At 33.4% G+C, this 22,890-nt stretch overlaps 3 protein-coding genes across 3 annotated transcripts; 1 reads left to right on the forward strand and 2 right to left on the reverse strand.

The window, feature by feature from the left end:
• The first annotated feature begins 594 nt into the window (after positions 1–594).
• LOC134257959 (uncharacterized) lies at positions 595–2,287 on the forward strand. The gene is made up of 3 exons (XM_062740532.1): positions 595–1,032; positions 1,689–1,910; positions 2,115–2,287. The coding sequence occupies exons 1-3, from the start codon at positions 869–871 to the stop codon at positions 2,272–2,274; spliced, it is 546 nt and encodes a 181-aa protein (XP_062596516.1). The 5' UTR covers positions 595–868; the 3' UTR covers positions 2,275–2,287.
• Positions 2,288–2,405: 118 nt separating this feature from the next.
• LOC134257958 (uncharacterized) lies at positions 2,406–6,734 on the reverse strand. The gene is made up of 9 exons (XM_062740531.1): positions 6,148–6,734; positions 5,524–5,691; positions 5,103–5,398; positions 4,377–4,917; positions 4,023–4,209; positions 3,675–3,902; positions 3,293–3,464; positions 2,984–3,132; positions 2,406–2,806 (listed from the first exon to the last, which is right to left on the reverse strand). The coding sequence occupies exons 1-9, from the start codon at positions 6,526–6,528 to the stop codon at positions 2,634–2,636; spliced, it is 2,295 nt and encodes a 764-aa protein (XP_062596515.1). The 5' UTR covers positions 6,529–6,734; the 3' UTR covers positions 2,406–2,633.
• Positions 6,735–9,230: 2,496 nt separating this feature from the next.
• On the reverse strand, positions 9,231–21,331 carry LOC134257957 (protein mono-ADP-ribosyltransferase PARP14-like). Its single transcript, XM_062740530.1, has 6 exons — positions 19,807–21,331; positions 17,854–18,321; positions 16,552–16,634; positions 12,667–12,903; positions 12,008–12,229; positions 9,231–9,293 (listed from the first exon to the last, which is right to left on the reverse strand). The coding sequence occupies exons 1-6, from the start codon at positions 21,329–21,331 to the stop codon at positions 9,231–9,233; spliced, it is 2,598 nt and encodes an 865-aa protein (XP_062596514.1).
• Positions 21,332–22,890: the final 1,559 nt, after the last annotated feature.

Below are 22,890 nucleotides of genomic sequence, written 5' to 3' on the forward strand. Positions count from 1 at the left end.
CCTATTATCATTTTCACTGACCGCTATACCTTGTTTATGTTGTGACAGGACGACCGTGTATAGTTTGCAGCTGTTTGAAATAACATTTTCTCTTTGTATGAGAACTGATTTTTTCAATCAAAACAAAATAAAAATATCAAAGAAACTATTGACGGGTAAAGCTTGTGTATAATGAGACGATTATTTTGATATCCATCATGGAAGTAAAATAATTAAAAGTAGTTTAAATATGCAACAAAAATACTTTGATACATATTCATTGTTAATAAGTTTACATAAAATATGCGAAACAAATCCCATTTTCGGGTATATGATTATTTAGTTTGTTTGTGTCGTCAATTTTAAAAATAAAAACATTGTTTTTATAATGATTAAATACATGCAGTTAATAAGTTTATTTTTTTTTTATTTACTAATCAATTATTGTATTGATTTAAAAAAAAACTAAAATATTCCAAAGTGCGCCAGTACCCCTGCTGTCTTTTTTTTATTTTTACAAAAGGTAGAAAGTCACTCCATTATTAAAAATCAATAATTGATTTTAAATAGTTAGTAAATTAAAAAAAATAAACTTATTAACAGCATGTGTTTAAAGGTCTCCGGCAATGAAAATAAATCTACAATTTCTCGCTGAAAAATGGTAGTTTGTACTTTAAATGAAGTGTTTTCAAGTTTTCACCACCGAGCGTCGATTAGACACGGTAAACATTACCTGTAGAAAACCCCTGGAATATCTCAAAATAGACCGCGGGGGTGTGTCTATATCGAGCGATCTGATTGGCTGATTCAACCTGTGACGCAATATCTACCATTAGCTTTATCAAAACAACGTGAACGAAGCCGCTTTTTGGTTAATATAATCGTAATCATGGCCGAGGTAGACGTTCACTCCGAAGAAATCCAATTTATAGTACAACCGTATCAATTTGAACCAACTTTAAGATCGGAACAACCCCAATCTTCATCAGAATCTTCAACTGAAAGTGACTCAGAGCGAGACTCGGACATCGACGTGGCTGTGGTTGATGAATGGTTTGTAATGATTTTATTTCTTTTCCGTCAAAAAGATAAGCATAATAAGACTCTTAAAACCCTTGTTTAATGACACGCATAGGAAATTACACATGATAAAGTGATACGAATGCAGAGAACAGCGCCAATCGTAACCTTGGTTGACGAATTTTAAAAAGAGGTTCTGGCTGACAGATCGTTAAAATTCTCGGAAGTTTACTTTCAAAATCTCTTAAACAACCCAAAATATATATTTTTTATATGTCAATAGTGATAAAAAATTTTAAAAGTTCAAGGGTAATTACGATTGATATAATTATACTGATTGTGGAGTGCACGCAAGCCAATTGCCGCGTGTATATAATTATGCGCTAATTATGAAAATTGGGGAGGTTATATGAGTAGCCGAAGTGATAATTATTTTTTTATAATTAACACATGTAATGACTAGCCTGATATAGCCTTTTTACACTATCATTATTAGACTGCCTTACTTTTAATCTGTTTTGAATTCACTTTAAAATGGTTTGTCAATTTACCTTGCAATCAAGATAATTATACTGAAACTCATTTACAAAGTAATATGATTAAAAATATCAACAAATCTATAATAAATTATATACATCACAATTATTTTTATGTACCCCTGCAATGTGTATATTTTTACTTTCTCTTAGGTGCAACTGTCATAACTGTATTGACATGCCAACTGCCATAGAGAGGAGATGTTGCCACAGCTTTGGGGTGTGCCAGCTCAAACTAGAAGAAGCAGACATCACCTGCATTACAAAGCACGAAGCTTTCCAAGTCAATTGCCTCAATAAGCATGTCCTCGAACTCGCCTTCTACGAGTATCTAGACTACAATGGCCCAATAGGAGATGAAGAACCAGTGCATGAGTAAGTTTTAATATGTATTCCTGGTCATTAGACAAGGCAGCTCAAAATGTTTGATATAAATTCGTATCTCTGTTTTGATTATGATGAAAAGGTACAAAATAGTCGATGAGAAAGCATACAAAGATAAAACTTCCTTGTGCAACAAAAATTTTCATCATATTTTTGTTTTTCTGTGCTGATTTTACTGGTTTAAATTTTTTTCAGACTCTACCGCTACATTGCATATAGAAGATACACAAGATGGCTGTGGCATCGCATTGGTAAGAAAATCAGGAAAGTGATCCCGGCATGTGTTGTGAGTGCCATTCGTACCCCATTCCCTTCATCGCAGTACACAGGTTTCCAGTATCCTAGGGACTACTGAGCGTTATTAAAGACAAAAAGTGACAAAGTGTAACAGTGATTTTATCTTGTTTAAAACAATATAAAATGTAATTGACATTAACTTTGTTGTACAGACATATACATGCCACATTTATAAAATGTCAAAAGGCAGCAGCTGTTTTTGTATAATAAATATTAAAAAACAACCAAATTATTGTACTGTAAAATGACATGTATTACTGATGACTATAGTCAAATGATCAAGGAAAAGTAATTCATTTACATGCCAAAGCAAAGAAGATTAAAGGAACTTGTTTGACAAATAAAATATTTGAAAATGGGACTAGAGGTTTGTGATACTATCATTGACATCAGTCTCTTCATTCCTTACAAGCAGCTTCAACGGTTAAAACGTGTCCGGTATCTTCTGACTGCTTCACCTTTATCCACTCGGTTACCAAAAGCAGCCATTGGTGGTGGGCATTCCTGACGAAATGTCTCTTGAGCTACCTCATACGAGGGATGTCTTCTCCTTAGGTCGAAGGCTTCCTCCATTAATCTCTCTACATACTCTAAAAAAAATGAAAAAAAGTTAAATTTACTAATAAGAAAACTTATTCAATTCAGTCATCATGTTATTTTTGTTAAGGATTTTTTTTTTCAATTTATCTGAGTTATTTAGATTTTACTTTATAATGACATCGTTTATCTTATTAATACCAATGGTATTTCCTTAGACATTCCATTACCATATGAACATGTGTCCATCACAGCTTTCAGGGTGTGATCACCTTTCTTTGCCTTTGGGTAAGCCACTTTCCATCTTAGTTCACCACCTTTAGTAACAGCTTGTCGTCTTTGAGTGTTTTCATTTTGATGAATTGCAGCAAGAATTATTCTAAACCATGAGAGAAAAAAATACTGATAAATTGAAGATGATATTACAAATAATGTTACAGTTACTTCAATATGTAATTATGTTAAGCCCACAGAACTTAGAAAACAGTTTATACAAACTTTTATTGTAATTTTAATGATATAAAATGAAATAAATTTACCTTGCTTTCATAACATCATAAAAGAAGTGGTGAAACTTTGGTGCAAAGTGGCACACAGTCTTGTGGTAAGCCTCCAGCTGTGATGTCTGCTGTGCCGGTGAAAGTTTCCTGACATCCTTCACAAGTCTTTTATTTCCAACAATTAACTGCAACTCTTTGTCAGCTTTGGAACCTATGAAAACAAATTCATTATAATATAAAATAAAGTACCAATGTTTGTTAAACATTTTTTTTTCACGATATTTTGTTTGTTCAACTCAATATGAAGGTAAATAGTTTGCAACAAACATGAAACTTAATCAATAATATTTCGTCATGTAATGTAATTGCAGCCAAGCTAAAAATGATTGAGTATTATAAGACCAGTGTGGAGATATTTTACCTTTGGTAATCCAAGATCTATCAGCCAATGCCTGAAATCTATCCCCATGCCCCTCATGGATATCACACACATGATTCAAAATGGAAAGCCATTTCTCCTCCACAAGATCACCATCACCATCACTTGTCGCTGCAGACCAGTATAAATGATTCGAGATAGAGTGGCACCAGTCTTTGATTTTTTCACAGCCCTTCTTCTTTGCCAACAGTTGAAGTTTCTTGAATATACCTACATCAAAATTATGAAATATCAATGATGTGATTGATTGCACAAAACAATAAACTTGGAAATACTTGCTATCAACATTCATATTCATAACTTTACATCATTTTTATTTAATAAATTTACCTTTGGCAACATGCCATACATCAAACCAATGTCTGATTGAGGTTTCTTCTTTTGCCATATAACTCTTCACTTGCATGTGCCTGTCTGTAGTGAGATCAGTGATACGGACATTCCTTTCTCTAAGACTCTGAAGACAACGCTTCAAACCTTCAATCTCCATTCTGTATGAGTTTTCTGTCTCTGTTTCCTGCAAAACAAGGATTTGAAGAAATCTTTCAGTTTTTCCAACTTATTTTTGTTTTAAATTCTGGTACACATTTAAATAATTTGACCTATTTAACTATATATTTGCAGTATTGGAATATTGCATATTGATTGTATGAAATAATTCATATAAAACATATTTTGCTTTACCTGAACTAATTCAACTGCTAAGATCAATCCACTTTCAAGGTCCATTATTGAATAACTGCCATACTTTGCTGAATGTCCAGGACTACAGCACCTAGCATCACCACCCACTTTGACGTCTCTGGCAACACACTGTTGCAGTGCAGCTGTCTGGTACTCTATCCAGACGTTCCGCACCGCAGGGATAAGATATGAACTCTGAATATTCCTGAATGTCCTTTCACTAATGCACATAATGTTCATATTGTTAAATAGTTGAAGAGCTTTGGATACACTAGATCCTGAGAATAAAATACTCCCTGCTACTTCCAAGTTCCCAGAAGGTAGCCTGGAAGTCAATGGCTGGCTACCCCAAGTGAACACAAATCCACAAGCCGCGCAGGAAGACAACAAACGCACAAATGACCCCAGCCTGCTCTTTATCACAACTCTGCAATGCTCTTGACAACTCCTACAGGGTGACAAAAGTTCTTTCAAGCAACTCTCATAGACTATGTATTTCCTCTCTCTATGGGCTCGGTCTTCTTGATGGTCTGTGATATCCCTTGGAAACATCAAAAAATAATATTAAAATTTCCTTCAAAGTAAAGATAAAGTGAATGAGCAACAGACTTTTAAAAAGGTTTTGCTTACAATAAAATCAGATTTAAAGGAAATAAAAAAGTTTTTCAAGAACAAAATATAGATTTATAGTAAATGCTTAGAAAGATGGAGATATATTATGCTTACAGTTCATCAATTGCTTCATCAAAGTCATCATCAGATTCATCATCTGGAAGCCAATCTTCATCTTCCTCGTCAGAAATGTCCTCCAAGTCTGTGTCTTGTTGATCTTCACTGTTGCACTGGAGGGGCAGTACTGCTGCATCAGTCTCAGTTCCCACAGATTTCTGGACCACATCTTCCGTCATAGTTGCCGTTGATTTCAGGACTGGCGTTTGACAGAAATCTGTCATTGTACCAATAGTCCTCTGGATTGGTTTCAAGTCTAACTCTTCTGTCTGGATCCTCTTTACATAAACCTTCTAAAAAAAGAGAAAAAATTAAAAAAAAAACTGTAACTTTTGCATATATACCTTGTTACCTAGATAAAAGATATCTTCATAAATTTAAAAACTAACAAAAATATCTCCAGAAAATAGGAAAATACTTTTATCTCGGTCTGCATACATGCATCCCTTTTCTCCCCAACTGTTGGAGCTTCATCATGTTCATTGTTTTCCTCAAGGATCTCATCATCTGAATCAGGTTCAGGGGGCGGGGTGTTCAAAGCCTCTCGTTGATGACACATGTAGTCATTATATGCCTCTGATATGACCTACAACTCGAACATCAAAATAAATGAAAGAGCTTGTTGCATTTTTTTTCATGAAATTTATTAAAACATTATTTTATCTAAAAATGGGCAGCTCCACATATCTTTTGCGAAATAAAGCATAGAAAAACATTTCCCGCATAAGGAATCCTGAATTTCAAAATAAACTTTATTTTTAATTAGTTTATGTTGTATGTTCAATGCTGTTCTCTATTCAAAATTTCTGCCTTTAATTGTGTAAGTCTTTTTTTCTGTTCTAGAAAGTTCCTATATCAAATGTTAAAATTAACCATGCTAATTAAATGTGGAGAAAATTCAGAAACCTGTTGTTAGCCTGTATATTCTGAACTGTGTATTGCGCTCCATTCAAGAAATGAATATAAGGTGAGCATTATAATAAAAGCTGGGTATAATACATTATTTAATTTGTGAACAAATCCTATTTCTATAAATACATACCCTCTGTGCTTCCCTCTTTTTGAAAGCTGGCTTGATACTTGGTATGACGACTTGTGGCTGTTGTGGACCTAGGAGTAGGGTCGGGTACGCATCAGGCTTTAATCTTATTTTAAATCCTGTAAGATTCATTGATTCCACTACAGATAGATTCTTCGTAAAGCAGTCCGAAGTAAAATGGTCGGAGCAAACGACAGAATGATAATTTGGGGTCCATAATTTGTCTAACGTAGTGTTTGTCGAAGAAGGGTTGACTCTGTTTACTTGGTAGATCCACTTCAAATAAAGATCTTTCCTCTTTTTGACATTTGGAAATCTGTGAAAACTCACACCAGCAGTATTCTCTGGATTGTTATTACAATTCACAACCGCACAAATCACCATATTTTACTGATAAGCAGGTCTTTTTTTGATGTCCATGTAGTAGTACTGTAGTTTTCTTTTACCGCGCTGACTTCCGATGGTAGATATAGCGTCACTTCCGGTTTTTACGCCGGAAAGTTACGAGCGATTCCGAGAACTGCCGGAAATTTACCTGTTTGTTTATTGGCTGTTTACTACGCTTTATGAATGAGTTAGAAGACGGAGACTTTTACAAGTCTTGTGTATATGTTATTATGTTCCCCAAACGAAGTTGGGGAACATATTGTTTTTACTCTGTTTCTTATTATTATTATTATTATTATTTTTCTTCTTCTTCTTCTTCCTGGGTACTTTTTTGTCCTGGAATGATCTCGTAAACTATACATCCGACTAAGGTGAAATGTTTTTAGGGTCAGTAGATATGTTATGTAGATTTGCGGAACGAAGGTCATTTTGCGCGCACGTGCTTGCAAGAGCGTGCACGTGCTACATGTGTAATGACCGATTTAATTGATATAGGCGTAACTTTTTAAATTTTTGATGAAATGCTTTGAAACTTATAATATCAGGATATATTAATAGCATAGACAATATGACATGGTCGAAATAGCAAGATCTCACGCGCATGCACGTGCGCTTTGCTCTGATTGGCTGAAACTAAAGTCTCAATATCTTTCTTGTTTTTTGACGAAATCCTTTGAAATTTTGAAAATAACCATGCATTAGGATATCCTACAACATGATATATAGCAATTATCATGAAAACACGTGCATGCACGTGCGCTGCAATCTGATTGGCTTAAACTTTAAATAGCTATAACTCCCTTGATTTTCAACCAAACAGGATGGGATTTGGAACATAGATAGATATACTGGACTACTACAAGAAAATATGGTCACCATGCACATGCATACATGTGCATGTACGTGCACGGCAATCTGATTGGCTGAAACTTTAAACAGCTATAACTCCAATGGTTTTCAACCAAACGGGGTGGGATTTAGAACATAGATAGATGTAACGGACATCTACAAGAAGGTATGGTCACCATGCTCATGTATGCACGTGCGTGCACGTGAAATGAGCAAAATAAAAAAAAAACAATTGAATGAGCGTATCTTTTTAATACTTTTGGATTAAATACTTTAATATTAAGTATATTAAAATATATAGATTGTGTAGACAAGATGATATGGTCATTACGCACATGCATTCACATGCGCACGCGTGCAATGCTAAAATTTGAATGAAATTTGTACACTTCTTGGTAAACGTTTTTAAGTATCAAATGCATCGAGTTTGTCTAATTTAATGAAGCTTCCAGGGAAATAGGCACCAAAAGGGAGTTGGGGAGCGTTTGGGGAACATCTGTAACGGTCCCCGTTACAATTAGCACTAGTTTGCTTCGCGATTATGCAAAGTTGTTACGTATGTTTCCGGAGACCTGTAATTATTATAAAAACAATGTTTGTATTTTTAAAATTGACGATACAAGCAAACTAAATAATCAAATACCCGAAAATGGGATTGTTTCGCATATTCAATGTAAACTGATTTACGATAAATATGTATCAAAGTATTTTTGAAGCATATTAAAACTGCTTTTAATTATTTTACTTCCATAAGGGATACCAAACTAATCGTCTCATTATGCACAATCTTTACCCGTCAATAGCTTCTTTGATACTTTTATTTTGTTTTGATTGAAAAAAAAAAAGTTCTCATACTAAGAGAAAATGTTATTTTAAACAGTTGCAAACTGTAAACAGTCACTCTGAAGGTATAGCGGTCAGTGAGAAAGACAATAGGTGTTATGACTGTGTACCCCGAGTTAATTACTGGTAAACATCAATGGCTTTGATGTTGTTTCAGAACGGTGTTAGGGTTTTGAAAACCGATTTTTTCAATCAAAACAAAGTATCAAAAATCTTATTGACGGATTAATATTGTGCATAATGAGACGATTATTTTGATATCCATAATGGACTTAAAGTAATAAAAAGTCGTTTTAATATGCTAATAAAATACTTTGTAGCACATCAGAGTATGCAACAGTTTATGTAAAATACCCCCCCCCCCAAAAAAAAAAATAAAAATAAATAAATAAAACAAAGAAACCAAAAAAAAAAAAAACAAAAAACAAAAAACAAAACAAAAACCTCTAAAAAATGCCACAATTTCTTGCGGATATAATTGATTGACTAATTTGTTGTATTTCAGTTTCAAATATAAATAAGGAAATAGATAAGATAAAACTCATTAGAACACATTTTGGGGATATAAATGAGTAATAAATTAAAAAATAAACAAAGAAATGAATAAATTTATATAATTCTCATTATTTATTTATTTATTTATTTATTTATTTATTTATTCTTAACTCAGTTGATTTGAGAATAAAATAGATTTATAGTTTGTTTAATAATTTTTATTTATTAATTAGCCATTTATTTTATTAATGCATTTATACATAATTCCTTTCAATTAATTTTTTTATTCATTTCATTCTTTGGGAAAACAAAATATCCTATGCATGGATTTGATAATGTATTCCCAAATGTTTAAATCTAGTTGTTTTTTTTTTTACAAAGACAGTTATTACACTCAAAGATGTTTCAAAGTAGATCAAATAAAAAATGAAAAAGTTTATAAATATATATATATAAAAGGTGCATAAAGCACACTATATATGCCGTCTTGCATCACAAGATGCAATAAATTGCTAATTTATTTCTTCTTTAGAATGATGCAATTCTCTGCCCTTCTCCCCCGAAATGCTACCAAACTAAAAAAAATCACATTGATACAAGTAATAGAAACTAAATTACAGGGGATTTAGTTAAGGAATTTAAAAATGTGTTAACTTTTTACTGAGTCTATATTTTCAAAAAAAAAACACTTAAAGTTTTCAAGACTATATCTTTTTTCATTCTTAAATGCAACAAAAATATTTTTTAAACTCCTTTTCTTGGCCAAAATAAATGTCAGGGGACGACAGGGAGTAGACAGGAAAGGCAGGGACAACGACAGGGGACGACAGGGACTGGACAGGGAGATCAGAGAATGTCAGGGGACGACAGGGAGTAGACAGGGAAGGCAGGGACAACGACAGGGGACGACAGGGACTGGACAGGAAGAGCAGGGACAACGACAGGGGATCATAGGAGAAAGTCAGGGAGAGACAGGAAAATGTCCGGGACTGACAGGGGGACAACAGGGGATTTTTTGGAATCTAAGGGGATATTTAATTCAGTAGTGCAACGGCCTGATGATTGTCGAAAATCGATGGTGACTTTTGAACTAAAAACACACACAAACAAACTATAAAATCACTTTTTAGCATGTGATATATTCCTTTCACAGACAGTACATGTTTATAGCATTGATGACACACCTATTTTCATTTTATTGTACTTGTATGACAGTAATTTTCTATTCACGGCATTTTCCGTTTTCGGTGTTGTACCGCGTACTTACGTAGAAAGCATAATTATCCAACTTATGTAGAGGTCTACCGGGGCACATGATGAAAATACATATATTCATATGTGATAAAACATTGGATTTATTCAAAAGTTTACTGGGTTTTTTTTTGTTTTTTTGTCACGACTGTCAAAAAAACCATGTTTCAAATGTGTGTGTGCTACTGCTTTTTTAACTGTCGTCATGGTGATATTAAAACAAGTTGAAATCATTGTGTGTTTTTTTAAATGTAGTGCACTTTTTACTGTAATGGCGAATAAATCAATATTATTCATATGTTCACTATAAAATAATTAATATTACTAATACATTTTCCAAATTTAAGTACGTTTTAGTTTTATTAATGCACTGAAGAAATAAACTGGAAAACGGCCCCGTTTTTCAATCGCAAAAATATGCCATGGGTGACATGTATTATTTTAAGTCAACTTCTGCCAGCTCTGGATCGGATTTTATTTAAGAATTCAAGATCATTATACAGGTTACCCACACTCACAATAATTTAATAAGGTATTACATTTACACCATACATGTACATTTAGGTCCACTATATACTTCCGAAGTCTTCGCTCAGTAAGTAGAGGCCTACCACTTGTTTACAGCTGTTTCCATGTGAAAGTGGGTGGGCCTATAGAAAAGCACCAATAAGATTCTTTGTTGGATTTCGCAATTGTATTTCAGTCAGATTCATCAGTGTCGTCACTCAACGCAATAGTTTATTTGTCCAAGTGTATACTTTGAAGCAAGATTTGCGATAAGAAATCCTAATACAATTTAAAATTTGTGCATAAATAAGGAGGTATAACACTTTATATGTTGATAAGACGATGAAATATAAGACACTATACAAAGTTAACACAACAAGTGTAGAGCCATTTCCGCTTTCGTAGATTGTTGTCGTAAATAAATCGCCAAACCTTAGCTTGAAGTAATTGTATTTGACAACATTTTTAAAACAACAACACGAGGCGGTTATACGTTTCCGTAATAATTCGTTCTAACTAGATAACTATAATTCTTTATAACGAGATAGCTAATTCGTTATAACAAGATACTCACTGGTAATAACGAGATAAGAAACTCGTTATAACGAGGTAACTAATTCGTTATCTCACGAAAACTATAATTCGTGATAACAAGATAATTAACTCTTTATAACTAGATGCTAACTCGTTATAACGAGATGCTAACTCGTATTAACGAGATAATTATCTCGTCCTAACGAGTTAATTTTATTGTGATCTTGGCAAACAAGAGCCTATCCGGCTTTCGTAGAAAACACTGTTTCTATGAGGAATATGGATTTTTTAAACCTCCTATATTTCATTTTATTTTAAAAATACAACCCCCATCCCCCAAATATCTGTGCCACACCCTCCTAAATTTGGTAAGATAAAGAGGAAAATCGCTAGGTTGACCTCCAATATAGCGGGTAACGGAAAGTAACTCATGCCAAATTCGGGCCTATCGAAAACTATCTACACCCCCGCTTTTCACTTCAAATATATTAAGAACTCATGAAATAGTAAGATTATTCTCGGCAGCGATCATTGTTCTTCCATTATAAACAAAGACTTCCTGAACTGGACTGCTTAACATGAACGTAAACATTCAAATGTTGGAGCGAGGTGAACTTGCAGGACCAAACAACTTCTAGGTCATTGTGCGTCACAACATAGGAAAACGGCTACAAGTTCGTGTAGTGAATGCAATTTTTACTCGGAATTTATTCGTCTTAAATGTAAATATAAGTAAAAACAACAATGTTAAAAAGTTCACTGAGAAATGAACTGAGTTGGTAAGTGATCAAATCTACTGAGAAGCCCTTCGAATTTCACAGGATTTGATCACGTGACCAATTAAGTTTATTTCCCAGAGAACCTTTTTAACAATGTTGTCTATTTCTTCAATGAATTAAATTATTACATGTAAATATAAACGAACTAATCCAAATAGCCAAAGTCGCATGCTTTCATATTAAAATTACTTTAAAGGTATAACAATGTATCCAAGTACCTGAATTATAGCTGTGTCTTTCTCATGAATAACAAATGCCACATTTTCCAAAGAAGTATTTGGATTATCTTTAGAGAAATTGACAATGGCATTACACATTTCCTCTGCAACCCTATCTATCGGATAATTGAGTAAACCAGTTCCTAGGGCAGGAAAAGCAATGCTAGACATCGACCTTTTTTGCGCCTCTGATAAACAGTTTTGCATAAACTTTTGCAGCACCTTTAAAGCAATGAAATGAACATCAGAATTCTATACCTCTAGGTACCTTAAATAAATAACATATTTCAAACCTTTCCAACTTTTTATCTTAGCGACGTCACCAATTTACACGGCATTAATTATCTGTGTGACACACATCCCACAATAGTAGTTTGTGCTCCTTATAAGATTTATAATAACAGTTCATAGACTTTGCATTTGTTTGCAAAGTCTATCAAATTTTGTTATAAAATCGACAAAGAAAATTGTCCATTTTTCTGAATATTTTTTTGACTATTTGTTCCCAAAGTTTAAATGGGTTGCAGATACTAGTACCGCCATCTAGGTTATATGGGTCTTTTTAAATAACCAATATTTTTTAAAATGCATAAATTCATCACACTTTGATCAAAACACAGTATTATAAACTATAACAAAAAAATTAAGCAATAAAGAACCTTTCTGGAATTATCTTCCGAGTTTTTGTCCCAGCCTGGTAGGGCCCCATGGAATAGAAATCTGCAATACAAGTTTCCCCCACCAGTTACTGCAATCTCTCCGAACTCGATGCCTCGAGGGTATTTAGACTTACACTCTTGCTGGATGTCAATGCCCCCCATTTTTACGATCGAAGCTGATACTCCTCCTTGATTCAGTCTTAAATCTTTTGCTGTTGTATTTACAATGACATCCACCTGTAATGATTAACTCTCTTATACATGTAGTTTTTGTTAAATAAGGTGTTCTGTTTTTCTTTTCCTCAATTATTTATTTTCACCGTTTTTGTACTAATGATTCAACAAGAATTTTTATGAAACGTTCAGCATTGTTACAAATGATCTAAATTTACGGCGTGTTTTGAAATTCTGCTGTCGACAACTCAGGTCGCGAGTTACGATCAATTTCCTGTTTTCAAAATTCAATTTTGTCCGCCTGTTGAGTCCTTAAACTTTCAGGGATAATAGATCTGGACTGTTACATATATAATAAAGTTTATTTTTTAGTTGTCGTCATACCCCGTGTCCACCGGAAGTAATAAAGAATGTGTAATTCTTTTATCATTTTTTTTATGAAATGTTTATAATAGGGACATAATGATGAGTTTGAAGTTGTTTTAAGCTCTTCCGGACATAAAAGAAGTAGAACGGGACGAAATAGTTTTTCAATCTTTTCGGTGTTTTGAAAATCTTAAAGAATTCATGTACCTTTTTCCTTTCATCTTGAAGTTATTCATCCTTCTTTTATCAATCAAAATATCCCAGTCAAAATCTTATCAGAAATTAAACAGAAGATCTACTCGTTGCTGGCAATAAGATATCTTTTTTTTAAATTACGATTTTGAAAAGACAAGATTTTCCTACGATTTTCAAAGATGATGATGACGCATGAAATCTTAAATTAGAAGGTTTATTAATGTTGTTGTCGTCTCTTCCGGTTGTGATAAACGGCACATTTTATGTTTTAAAATTTGGTTTTGTTCACCCATTTTTCTCAGAAAGTTAAGGTTCTTTCAAAGATGAAGATGGGGACTCGGTTTAGGTGACATAGTAGATTTTCCCTTTTTCTTTTTTAAATCATACCATTTCCACCGAAAAATACACATGTATATATAAAAAAGAAACTTTCAAGGATCATTGCTTAACACGTATTGATGAGTTTTAATTCATTTTTAAGCATTTTTGGTCATACCGGAATTCATATAAAATTGATAGACTTAACTCATTTATGTATCGAAATATAATTTGAAAAATTAATTTTTTTCATCTATAGTACTATTATTTTTCTTTCCTTTTCAATGAAACATCTCAGTCAAGAACTTATAAAAAAAAAAAAAAGAATGAAAGACCTACTCCTCGCATGATTCAATGCTTATTACATTCATGCCAACAGTTTGGCTGCCTAGTGTCCAGGAATAAAGAGGAGGATTGTTAAAGATTGCATTAATTTTAGTAGCTTTTACCCCACTCCCCTCAGGCACCAGGGGGACAGGGACCATGAAATTCACAATTTTTTCCCCTTTACCTATAAATGCTATGCCAGCATTGGTTGAAATTGGTTGAGCAGTTTAAGAGAAGAGGCTGGAAATGTTAAAACGTGAAAGCAGGAAGAACGATGCACAACAAACGGACAAAACAGATAGCAATAGCTAGGCCACCTGAGTGACTCAGGTGACCTTATAATTTATCATGGTTGTTTCACTGTCGCGGATTGTGTAAGTGTGGAAGCATAGTAATGAGACACAGACAAACAGTCTTTAGTAAACATTTAGTAAACATAATGCTAAGTGATGACCATGATAAAGGAACTATTAAAGAGAGAAGACATTCCACCGCCTCTTTTAAAGAGAGCTTCTTTTGAGAAAGTCGTGACTTTGCTTTAAACAATGTGCTCCGAGGTTACATAGCATTCAATAAAACGAAAGAATTATGCAACAAAACAAAAAACGTTCAAAAATAACAAAACAATTCATGTTTATACATAATTATGACAATGATTTCTTGAAAATAAAATGAAGATTGAAACAGGTCGCACTTTTGGAACAGTCCTTGTATCTTAAAAAATCAAAGAGCGATATATGGTAAGTGTCTCAATTGGCCCCTTAAAATGAATATCTTCATTTTACTTTATATATAGCTTTAATTTGTACAGCTATGTATGCATCCTTTATTGGTCATTTTCATTTAGATTAAAATGCCGTTATTTTAGAAATATGACATCATAAAAATAAGGTTTTCCCGCCATTTTAGCATATTTTGTATAAAACTGTTTATTTTCAAGCAGTTTTTCTTCCAGAAAATATAGAGCGCAGTCTAGAACAAGATTTTTATTTTTACCAAAGATGTATCTATCCAATACTGATTAGTGACAGAAAAAATATGTATGTTCTACAATGGGCTCTATGTTTCCCATAAGTAAACACATCAAGAAAAAGGCATATTTTTGGCTTTTTTGTTAGATAGCAAAAATAACATTATTTCTGATGTCATTTACAGCTAGTGAGTGCATATAAATGTGAAAAATATATATGAAATATTTCTAATATAATCTCTTCTACAAAATAAATATCAATTAAACATATTTGAATGTCATTCTAAAATGTTAATTTTTAGGGGGGCCAAAATTGGCTCTTATCATATATACTCCTTTTTGCTTGTTTTTTTTTTCTTCAAATTGTGAAACACTATTAAAGTGGTCTTTCGATTAATGGTTATAATACTTAATATTTGGAGAATTAACATCTCATGTAAGAATTATTGTCGACAATCATGCATTGAAATCAACAGTGAAGGATGCTAGGGAAACTGTAAAATAATCTAGTTTATTATTTTTCTTTATTGTTCCAACTATCTGATTGGCTCAAACTGGATCACATGATCAAGTATAAAAAGTGTTACAGACTGGGTGTTTCTATTTTAAAAATTTATAAACCTGCTGTTTCTAAAATTGGAAACGTTCTTCTGTGAAGCAACAATAGTGCTGACGTCACAATAGTCTTTATCGACTTGATGTTTCTAAAAACAGATACTGCAGCTTGTTTTCATTACTGTGACGTCATAATGCAATGACATAACAATGCCTTGTATGAGAAGGTGCTGAGTATTAGAAAGAAAGATTAAAAGACATTTCTTATTAACTAATAAAAAATAATAAAACAATTGTAGCCTCGGTACAATCCCTCGATATATAGACCTTAGAGAAAGCATATCGACCTCGCACTTCGTGCTCGGTCGATATGCTTTCTCTAAGGTCTATATATCAAGGGATTGACCTCATCAAAAGGCTATAATTGTATAATATCTTGCGAGTGAATCTTTCATATTAGTTATGTATACATTTCTTATTTTCCTTGCAGATTTAGTTTTCTTTCATCATCAGGATATTAGTAAAATATTGTAAATTAATTACACCATAAATATCAATATCTAAATTACATTACATAGTTTTTTGCATATAAAGTGAATGAAAATCTATTGCATTCAAAACACCATAACACAGACACAGGGTGTCAAGAGGTAAAAGCATGCGTTTTAGTTTGACTTCATAATTTTTGAACGCCGAGGAAGTGCAACGTCACATGCAAAAATCAAACTATCACGTTAAAATTGACGAGAAGCTTTTACGTTGGCTGATACATCAACTGTACATATGTAGCTTACACGAAGGATAATACATAGGTTTTTGAATAGAAATTACATTTGCAGCTAAGGTAGAAAGTTAATAAAAAAATTAAATATAAGCAATGAATCATTATTTTTTTTTTGAAAGATATATACTAGTATAGTCTCATAACTGCAACGGTGTGTGCAAACAAATTGAGTAACGCGCATTTTTTTTTCACATACCTCTGCGTTAGCAATTCGGTCTTTCAATAATCTGACACAAACTCCACCTACTGTAAACTCTGCAACTTGTGACTGAATTCGTCCTGAAATGAAATCATTTGATTGTTTGAAATTGGTATTAAATTTTATTTAAACTGAATTAATAGTATAAATAATAGTATAAAACCAAATCTATAACGTTATTCAATAGGATACAAGTATACACAACACGACAAATATAACGAGAATCATTATAATAATATACATTTATTGCATGATAGTGAGGGAAATATGAAGACTTATTCAGCCAAGAAAATCATATTCCCCGAGGGCTTCGCCCGAGGGGAATATGATATTTCTTGGCTGAATAAGTCTTCATGTTTCCCGAACATTCATGCAATGAATTGTTTATTATACCGAAACAAGCAAAGCATTTGAAACTAGAGGTACTGTGAGCGATGAGCTCACTAAATGATACCCCCCGCCTCCCATATTGTTATAACTGGTGAAAAAGTCCATGTTTTCCTGTGGCCGGGAAATCCAAAATATGTGTCGGATCAAAAAGTAAAATAGGAGGTGCACAATGGCAATATGTAATAAAGATTCTGTGAAAGTTTCATAAAATTTCATTCAGTGGTATGAGAGGAGTTGCGGATAAGAGATGGGTACCCCAAAGCGTAACAGACGGACGGACGGACAGACGGACAGACGGACGGACGGACAGACGTACAGACGGACGGAATTAACGATTACTATATACCCTCCCGCTTTTCAAGCGGGGGGTATAATAAACATAAACTTTCAAATTCGACACCGCTCTCAAATTCACTTTCATTGTTAACGTAAAGTTACTATGAAACCCTTTGGTCAACACATTGTCATCAGTTTTGTGACGTAAACCAGGCTATTGTGACGTCTACTACTATCGGGAGTTTTCGTTCAACGAACGAGAGCTATATTGCGGGAAAAATCACTAGGTGTTCCGAAGAGGTGGAATATGATGAAAAGCGTGCCGACGACGGGAAATATGAAGTTTTACGGCCCGATCACGTGATAACCTAGAACCAATCAGATAACGCGTTGTGTAGAATATTTATATTGAGGTATAATAATAGATAATCTGATCATTACACACATCACCTAGAAATGTCGTAAAGACTGAAAAAAAAAATCAAAAAACTGGAAGACACATGCTGGATCTCCTATCCTTTTATGAAGAGATTTAAACATTAGAAGTCTTACAGAATTTCCTTTAAAATTGGAACATTATAGTTCCAGTTGAGCTTTGATTAGATCTTAATATTGGTAAAATAACTGGCTTACTGTCCTTGCTAGCTTGGAGATCTGCAGGTTTATGGTCATCTCCATTTTTGAGTTTCCCTTTAAACTCTTGTTTCACAGCCTCATTGAAATATTTAATCGTGTCTTCTCTAACATCACATAAAATTATTTCCTCAATACTGGATCCTCTTTCGTAACTAATGTGTGATTTCACTGCTTTAACTATGACAGAAGTAGCTTGATTAATTGGATAACCAAATATACCAGTGCAAAGGCCAGGTATTGCAATGGAATTGTAGCCCCTTGATTCTGCTTGTTCCAAAGCTGATACCACACAATCTGTAAGAGAGCTGCTTTCTTGATTATTTCCACCTGCCCAAACTGGTCCACAAACATGAACAATCATTTTACAGGGCAGGCAACCCGCTTTTGAACAAAAGGTATCTCCCTCGTTGAGCTTTCCATTTCTTCCTATATAGTCTAAATACTCTTGTTGAATGTATTCACCACCTAAAGATAATTGTCATATTTAGTGTTAATATCTATAAATCAATTACATTCCGAATTGACTTTTTGTTAATCCTCTGAGATTATAACATGGACCTTATGACTGTATGTGTACACAATACTGCAATTAAAGTATTTTACGTGTATCTTCTAAGAGTACTTCGATTTTTTTTTCCTCTTTACATCATTGTATTTGAGATAAAAAGAAATTTTCCTTACTTCACTCTTCAGATTACATATATACAGGATTCTTTTTTACAAGACACATCATTTATATCTCAGTGTAATAGTAAAGAGGTTCGAGAGACCTTCATTTAAGCGGAAAAAGTGTTTTAACGTGTTGCTTGTCTTACTGACCAGTGCTGTAGGGAATAGGTCTGTGATAATTGTACGGAAAATACTGCATAAAAGGGGTACATAGATTTGAAATGATTATTTTCTGTAAATTTCAATATATTATCAACCAGAAGTCTCTGTCAAGAATGTAGCTCTACTGGTATGGTACTTAAAGAAAGGATGAGAAAAGAAGGCATTGCCATCAGATCAAATCTGTAGAAGGAGAAGCTTTTTAAAGGAATTTCACAGAAAATTCTATTTTTAGTAACCATTGCAACACAGTTCATTAAAATCAAAAACCGATGCACTATTTTATGTATCTTAGTGTAGTCTACTTCTGCGCCAAGTTATATTGAAATCAGACCAAAACTGTAAGAGTAGAGTTTTGAAAAATTGTTTACAGACAGACAGACGGACGGACGGACGACGGACACTTTACTTTTGCATAAGTTCTTCTGGTCTCTGACCAGTAGAGCTAAAAATTATATACTGCTAGATTTTTTCAAGTCAAAATGAAATAAAACTTGTTTAGAAACTTTAATTACTCAGTACCTGAAAATGATTGCAACTACATGTACATGTCCGGATTTCGGGAAGCGTTTGAATCCTCCGCATATTGAAGTTTCATCATGAACTCTCACAATTTAAACTTTATACTTAGTAAAAGAATAAACTTGTTGCGTATTGATAAAAAAATTGAAATTATAATCCAGAAAATTCAAGTAGAAATGCAAGAAAGCAAACCCAACTCAGTTAAATATTAGACTGCGTTCAGTTGATAATTTTGGACTAAACAAATGGAACGCTCCCAATAAAACGTTTACATTGATAATAATAGAGCTTTAGTCCTGTTTGAAGACATTCATGTTTTACTTGATGTGAAGAAGAATGCTGTTGTGATTGAATTTTAATATTCAAGTACATTGTAAGTTCAGTTCAATAAACAAAATTTGTTTTTAAATTTTCATGGGCATAAATACTTTAATAGTAAACAATGCAATTGTGTTCTGATACCTTTAAGGGAAAAGACAAAATGAGCTACAAGGACCCTGTGCTAAAACCCCGAGTTTCCATTAGCTAAATTTTAAGGAACTCATCAAGTGATATACGCAGTGAAATTTCATTCTGTACAATTGTACTTATATATTTTACCTCTCGAAACAATGGCACCAGCTAGCCCACCCTGATGATGAAGGTCTTGATTTGAAGCATTAACAATCACGTCTACGGGAAGAGTGGTCATGTCCCCAACAAACACTTTTATAATGACACCTGCTTTCGTCTCATACTCTGTTTCGTTTATTATGAAAGGTCTATTTCTTCCTATTGAATCGGAAGCAGAAGCTAAACAGTCAGTCAATTGTGTAGGCCCCTCCTCGTCAATTTGAATAAAGCATTTGTGGTTCTTTTCAACAAAAGCGATTTTCTCGGTTAATTTTTTCAAGTATTTAGCGATTCCAGGTCTATCTATTTTGTGTTTTTTCCTATGGATATTCTTTAGCATATCTTCTATCCTCATTTTGACTTGATCAATTCCTGTTTTTGTTCCATTAATATTGATTTTGTTTCCAGTTTTCGTTATCTGAACTTGTTGTTCTTTCAAATCTTCACAGATTTCTTTAATGATTTCTTTAGAATAGTGGTCTAAAACTTTCAAAAAACCTGAAGGAATTTCCATCATATCACTCAGAATGGAATTGTTAGAAAAGAAATTCTCTATCAATTCTCTTGCAAGACCCAGATGCTCATTCAATGTTACAATGATAATTTTTCTAAGGTCAACCAGTGTGATTATATGTAGAAATCCCCCAAACGTTTTGGAACTTTTTAAACTGTTTACTTCTTTGATCCATTTATCGGAGGTTAAGAGATCTACAGAGTCAGGCTCTACATCAATGGGGGACTCCACAATGTTCTTCTTTATCAAATGGGCTGCTTCAACTGCTTGATCATCAGTGAAAGCATAACATATTAATTCGTCATTTTTAATATTAAAGCAGCTCATAATTTTCTTATTATTCAGTTCCTCTAATATTCGTTCAGAAACTTCATTCCTGCTTAAAAATTCTTGTCTGTTTTTTGAAAACTTTCCCGCTGAAGCATGGCATATCTGCTGACATTTTTCAGACACTGACGTTTTTGCTTGTTTGACATCTGAATAAAGACCATCTAAGATCAAAGTTTCATCATTCTCATCGATAGTAACTTTAATATTTGGAAAGGTGCTTTCTGTCGTTTCTTTAAAATGATCTTTAATCAAAAGGAGAACCTCATAGTGTTTCAACTTCACTATTTCAATCAATTGGTTCTTTTTCCTCTCAATCTCATTAACAACTCTAGACTTGATCAGTTCAACATCTTTTTTTACCTCTCCAACGTGATTTGGATAGCCCACAATAGCAATGTTACAACTGCGTTTGTCTTTAACAAATCTTACTTTGTTAGAATTTGGATTATTTAGTTTTCTAATTTCATCAAAAACCATCTGCCACGCTTCCTGCAGAAGGCTAATGGTCTCCACGTGAAGGATTTCCAGCAACTTATTTATAACATCTGCCATATGTTTCTTCCATGTTTTTGCCAATTTTCGACAATCTTTCATATCCTTTGTTAAAGTGCATTCCACTGTTATTTCTGAGGCTGCTTTGCTTGGCCATTTAATTATACCATGTGCCATTTTTGCTTCCTTATTAATGATTTCTTTAAAATCTTCCGAAACGTGCACAAATTTCATTTTTCTTAGGTCAAGATTTCTCACAACCATTGGATCAACTGGTGTAAATTTTGGTCCCTCCTCGGGGTTATAAGGGGTTCCAAGACAGTCATGGTATGTATGTACAGTCAAATTCATATTCTCTAGCATATGACTTCTTTGGCAAACTCTGTCACACACTAAAATGAAACAACAAATCTGTTATTTTATCTGAGATAATGTATTTAAGTCAGATACTGGAAGTGTTTTCCTTTTACATATTTGCACCAACAGAATTAGAAACACTTTTTCCAGAACATTGTTTATATTTGTTGAATTACTTTAATAAAAGGTGACGTAGACAAGATAAAAAACCCGAACTGCTGGATATTTCTTTCATTGTGTACTTGATCTGAGTTACATGTACGACTCGCTGCAGAACTGTAGCTCTCTGCTTGAGAAAATTTGGACAGTTAAAGCAGAGAGCAACAGATCCAAGTTGTACAAAAACCTTCGATTCAAGTACAAAATAAGACGAAAATAGTCCCATCCACATAATCTGCAATAAATCGGTTTTGTTATTATAATATTTTTAAAAGATCATAAATATTCATGTATAATTATATAAATTATATATCATATAAATATATGTACAAAACAATAAATGTAAATTACTTTTTAATGAATATTTAGAAGCACTTTGATAAAAATAATTTAGTAAAATAAAAACCAAGAATACATCAAAAATAACAACACAACCTTTTTTTACAATTTGACAGGTCGACAGGTAGACAGGGCGACGGGTAGACAGGTTGACAGGTCGACAGGACGAAAGGTAGACAGGTCGACAGATAGAAGCTTTTTTTATAATTCAATGTATATGTACATGTATTTAGTTATATCACTACAAGTATCATCTTACAGGGGGCATGCACTTATATCATAAGATATATGTACATGTACATCAAATGCCTAATTTTTATTGTCTTTTCATATGCACAATGTCTAATAACAGTTAGATGTATACATCTCCATTTGACAATCCAAACCTATGACGACATGTTGTCAGGTCAGCAGAATTACATATAAAATAAAAAGACAGGTCTACCTGTCGACATGTCATCCTGTCAACCCGTCGACCTGTTTACTTGTCGACCTGTCAACCAGTCGACCTGTCGACAACTTCACATTACTATTGATGTTAACCTGTCAACCCGTCTTACTATCGACCTGTAAACCTGTCAACCTGTCGACCTATCGACAACTTAACAGTACTATTGATGTCAACCTGTTGACCTGTGTACCTGTCAACCTGTCTACCTGTAAACCTGTCGACCTGTTAATCAGTCGACCTATACTAAGTGCACCTTACATTCATTGATAATTTTTTTAAAAAAATCATATGCAAGATACATATTTTTTTTCGAACATTCTAAAAATTTATTCGTACATATAATAATTGTCTGACAATATAGAATGCAATTGATTTATATAACTAATTTCCCAATAATGGCCCCAAATATTCATTATATTTACATTTGATT

This window comes from Saccostrea cucullata, unplaced genomic scaffold, assembly GCF_032062105.1.
Source record: "Saccostrea cucullata isolate Sc308-1 unplaced genomic scaffold, CSIRO_AGI_Scuc_v1 ctg1128, whole genome shotgun sequence".
NCBI lineage: Eukaryota > Metazoa > Mollusca > Bivalvia > Ostreida > Ostreidae > Saccostrea > Saccostrea cuccullata.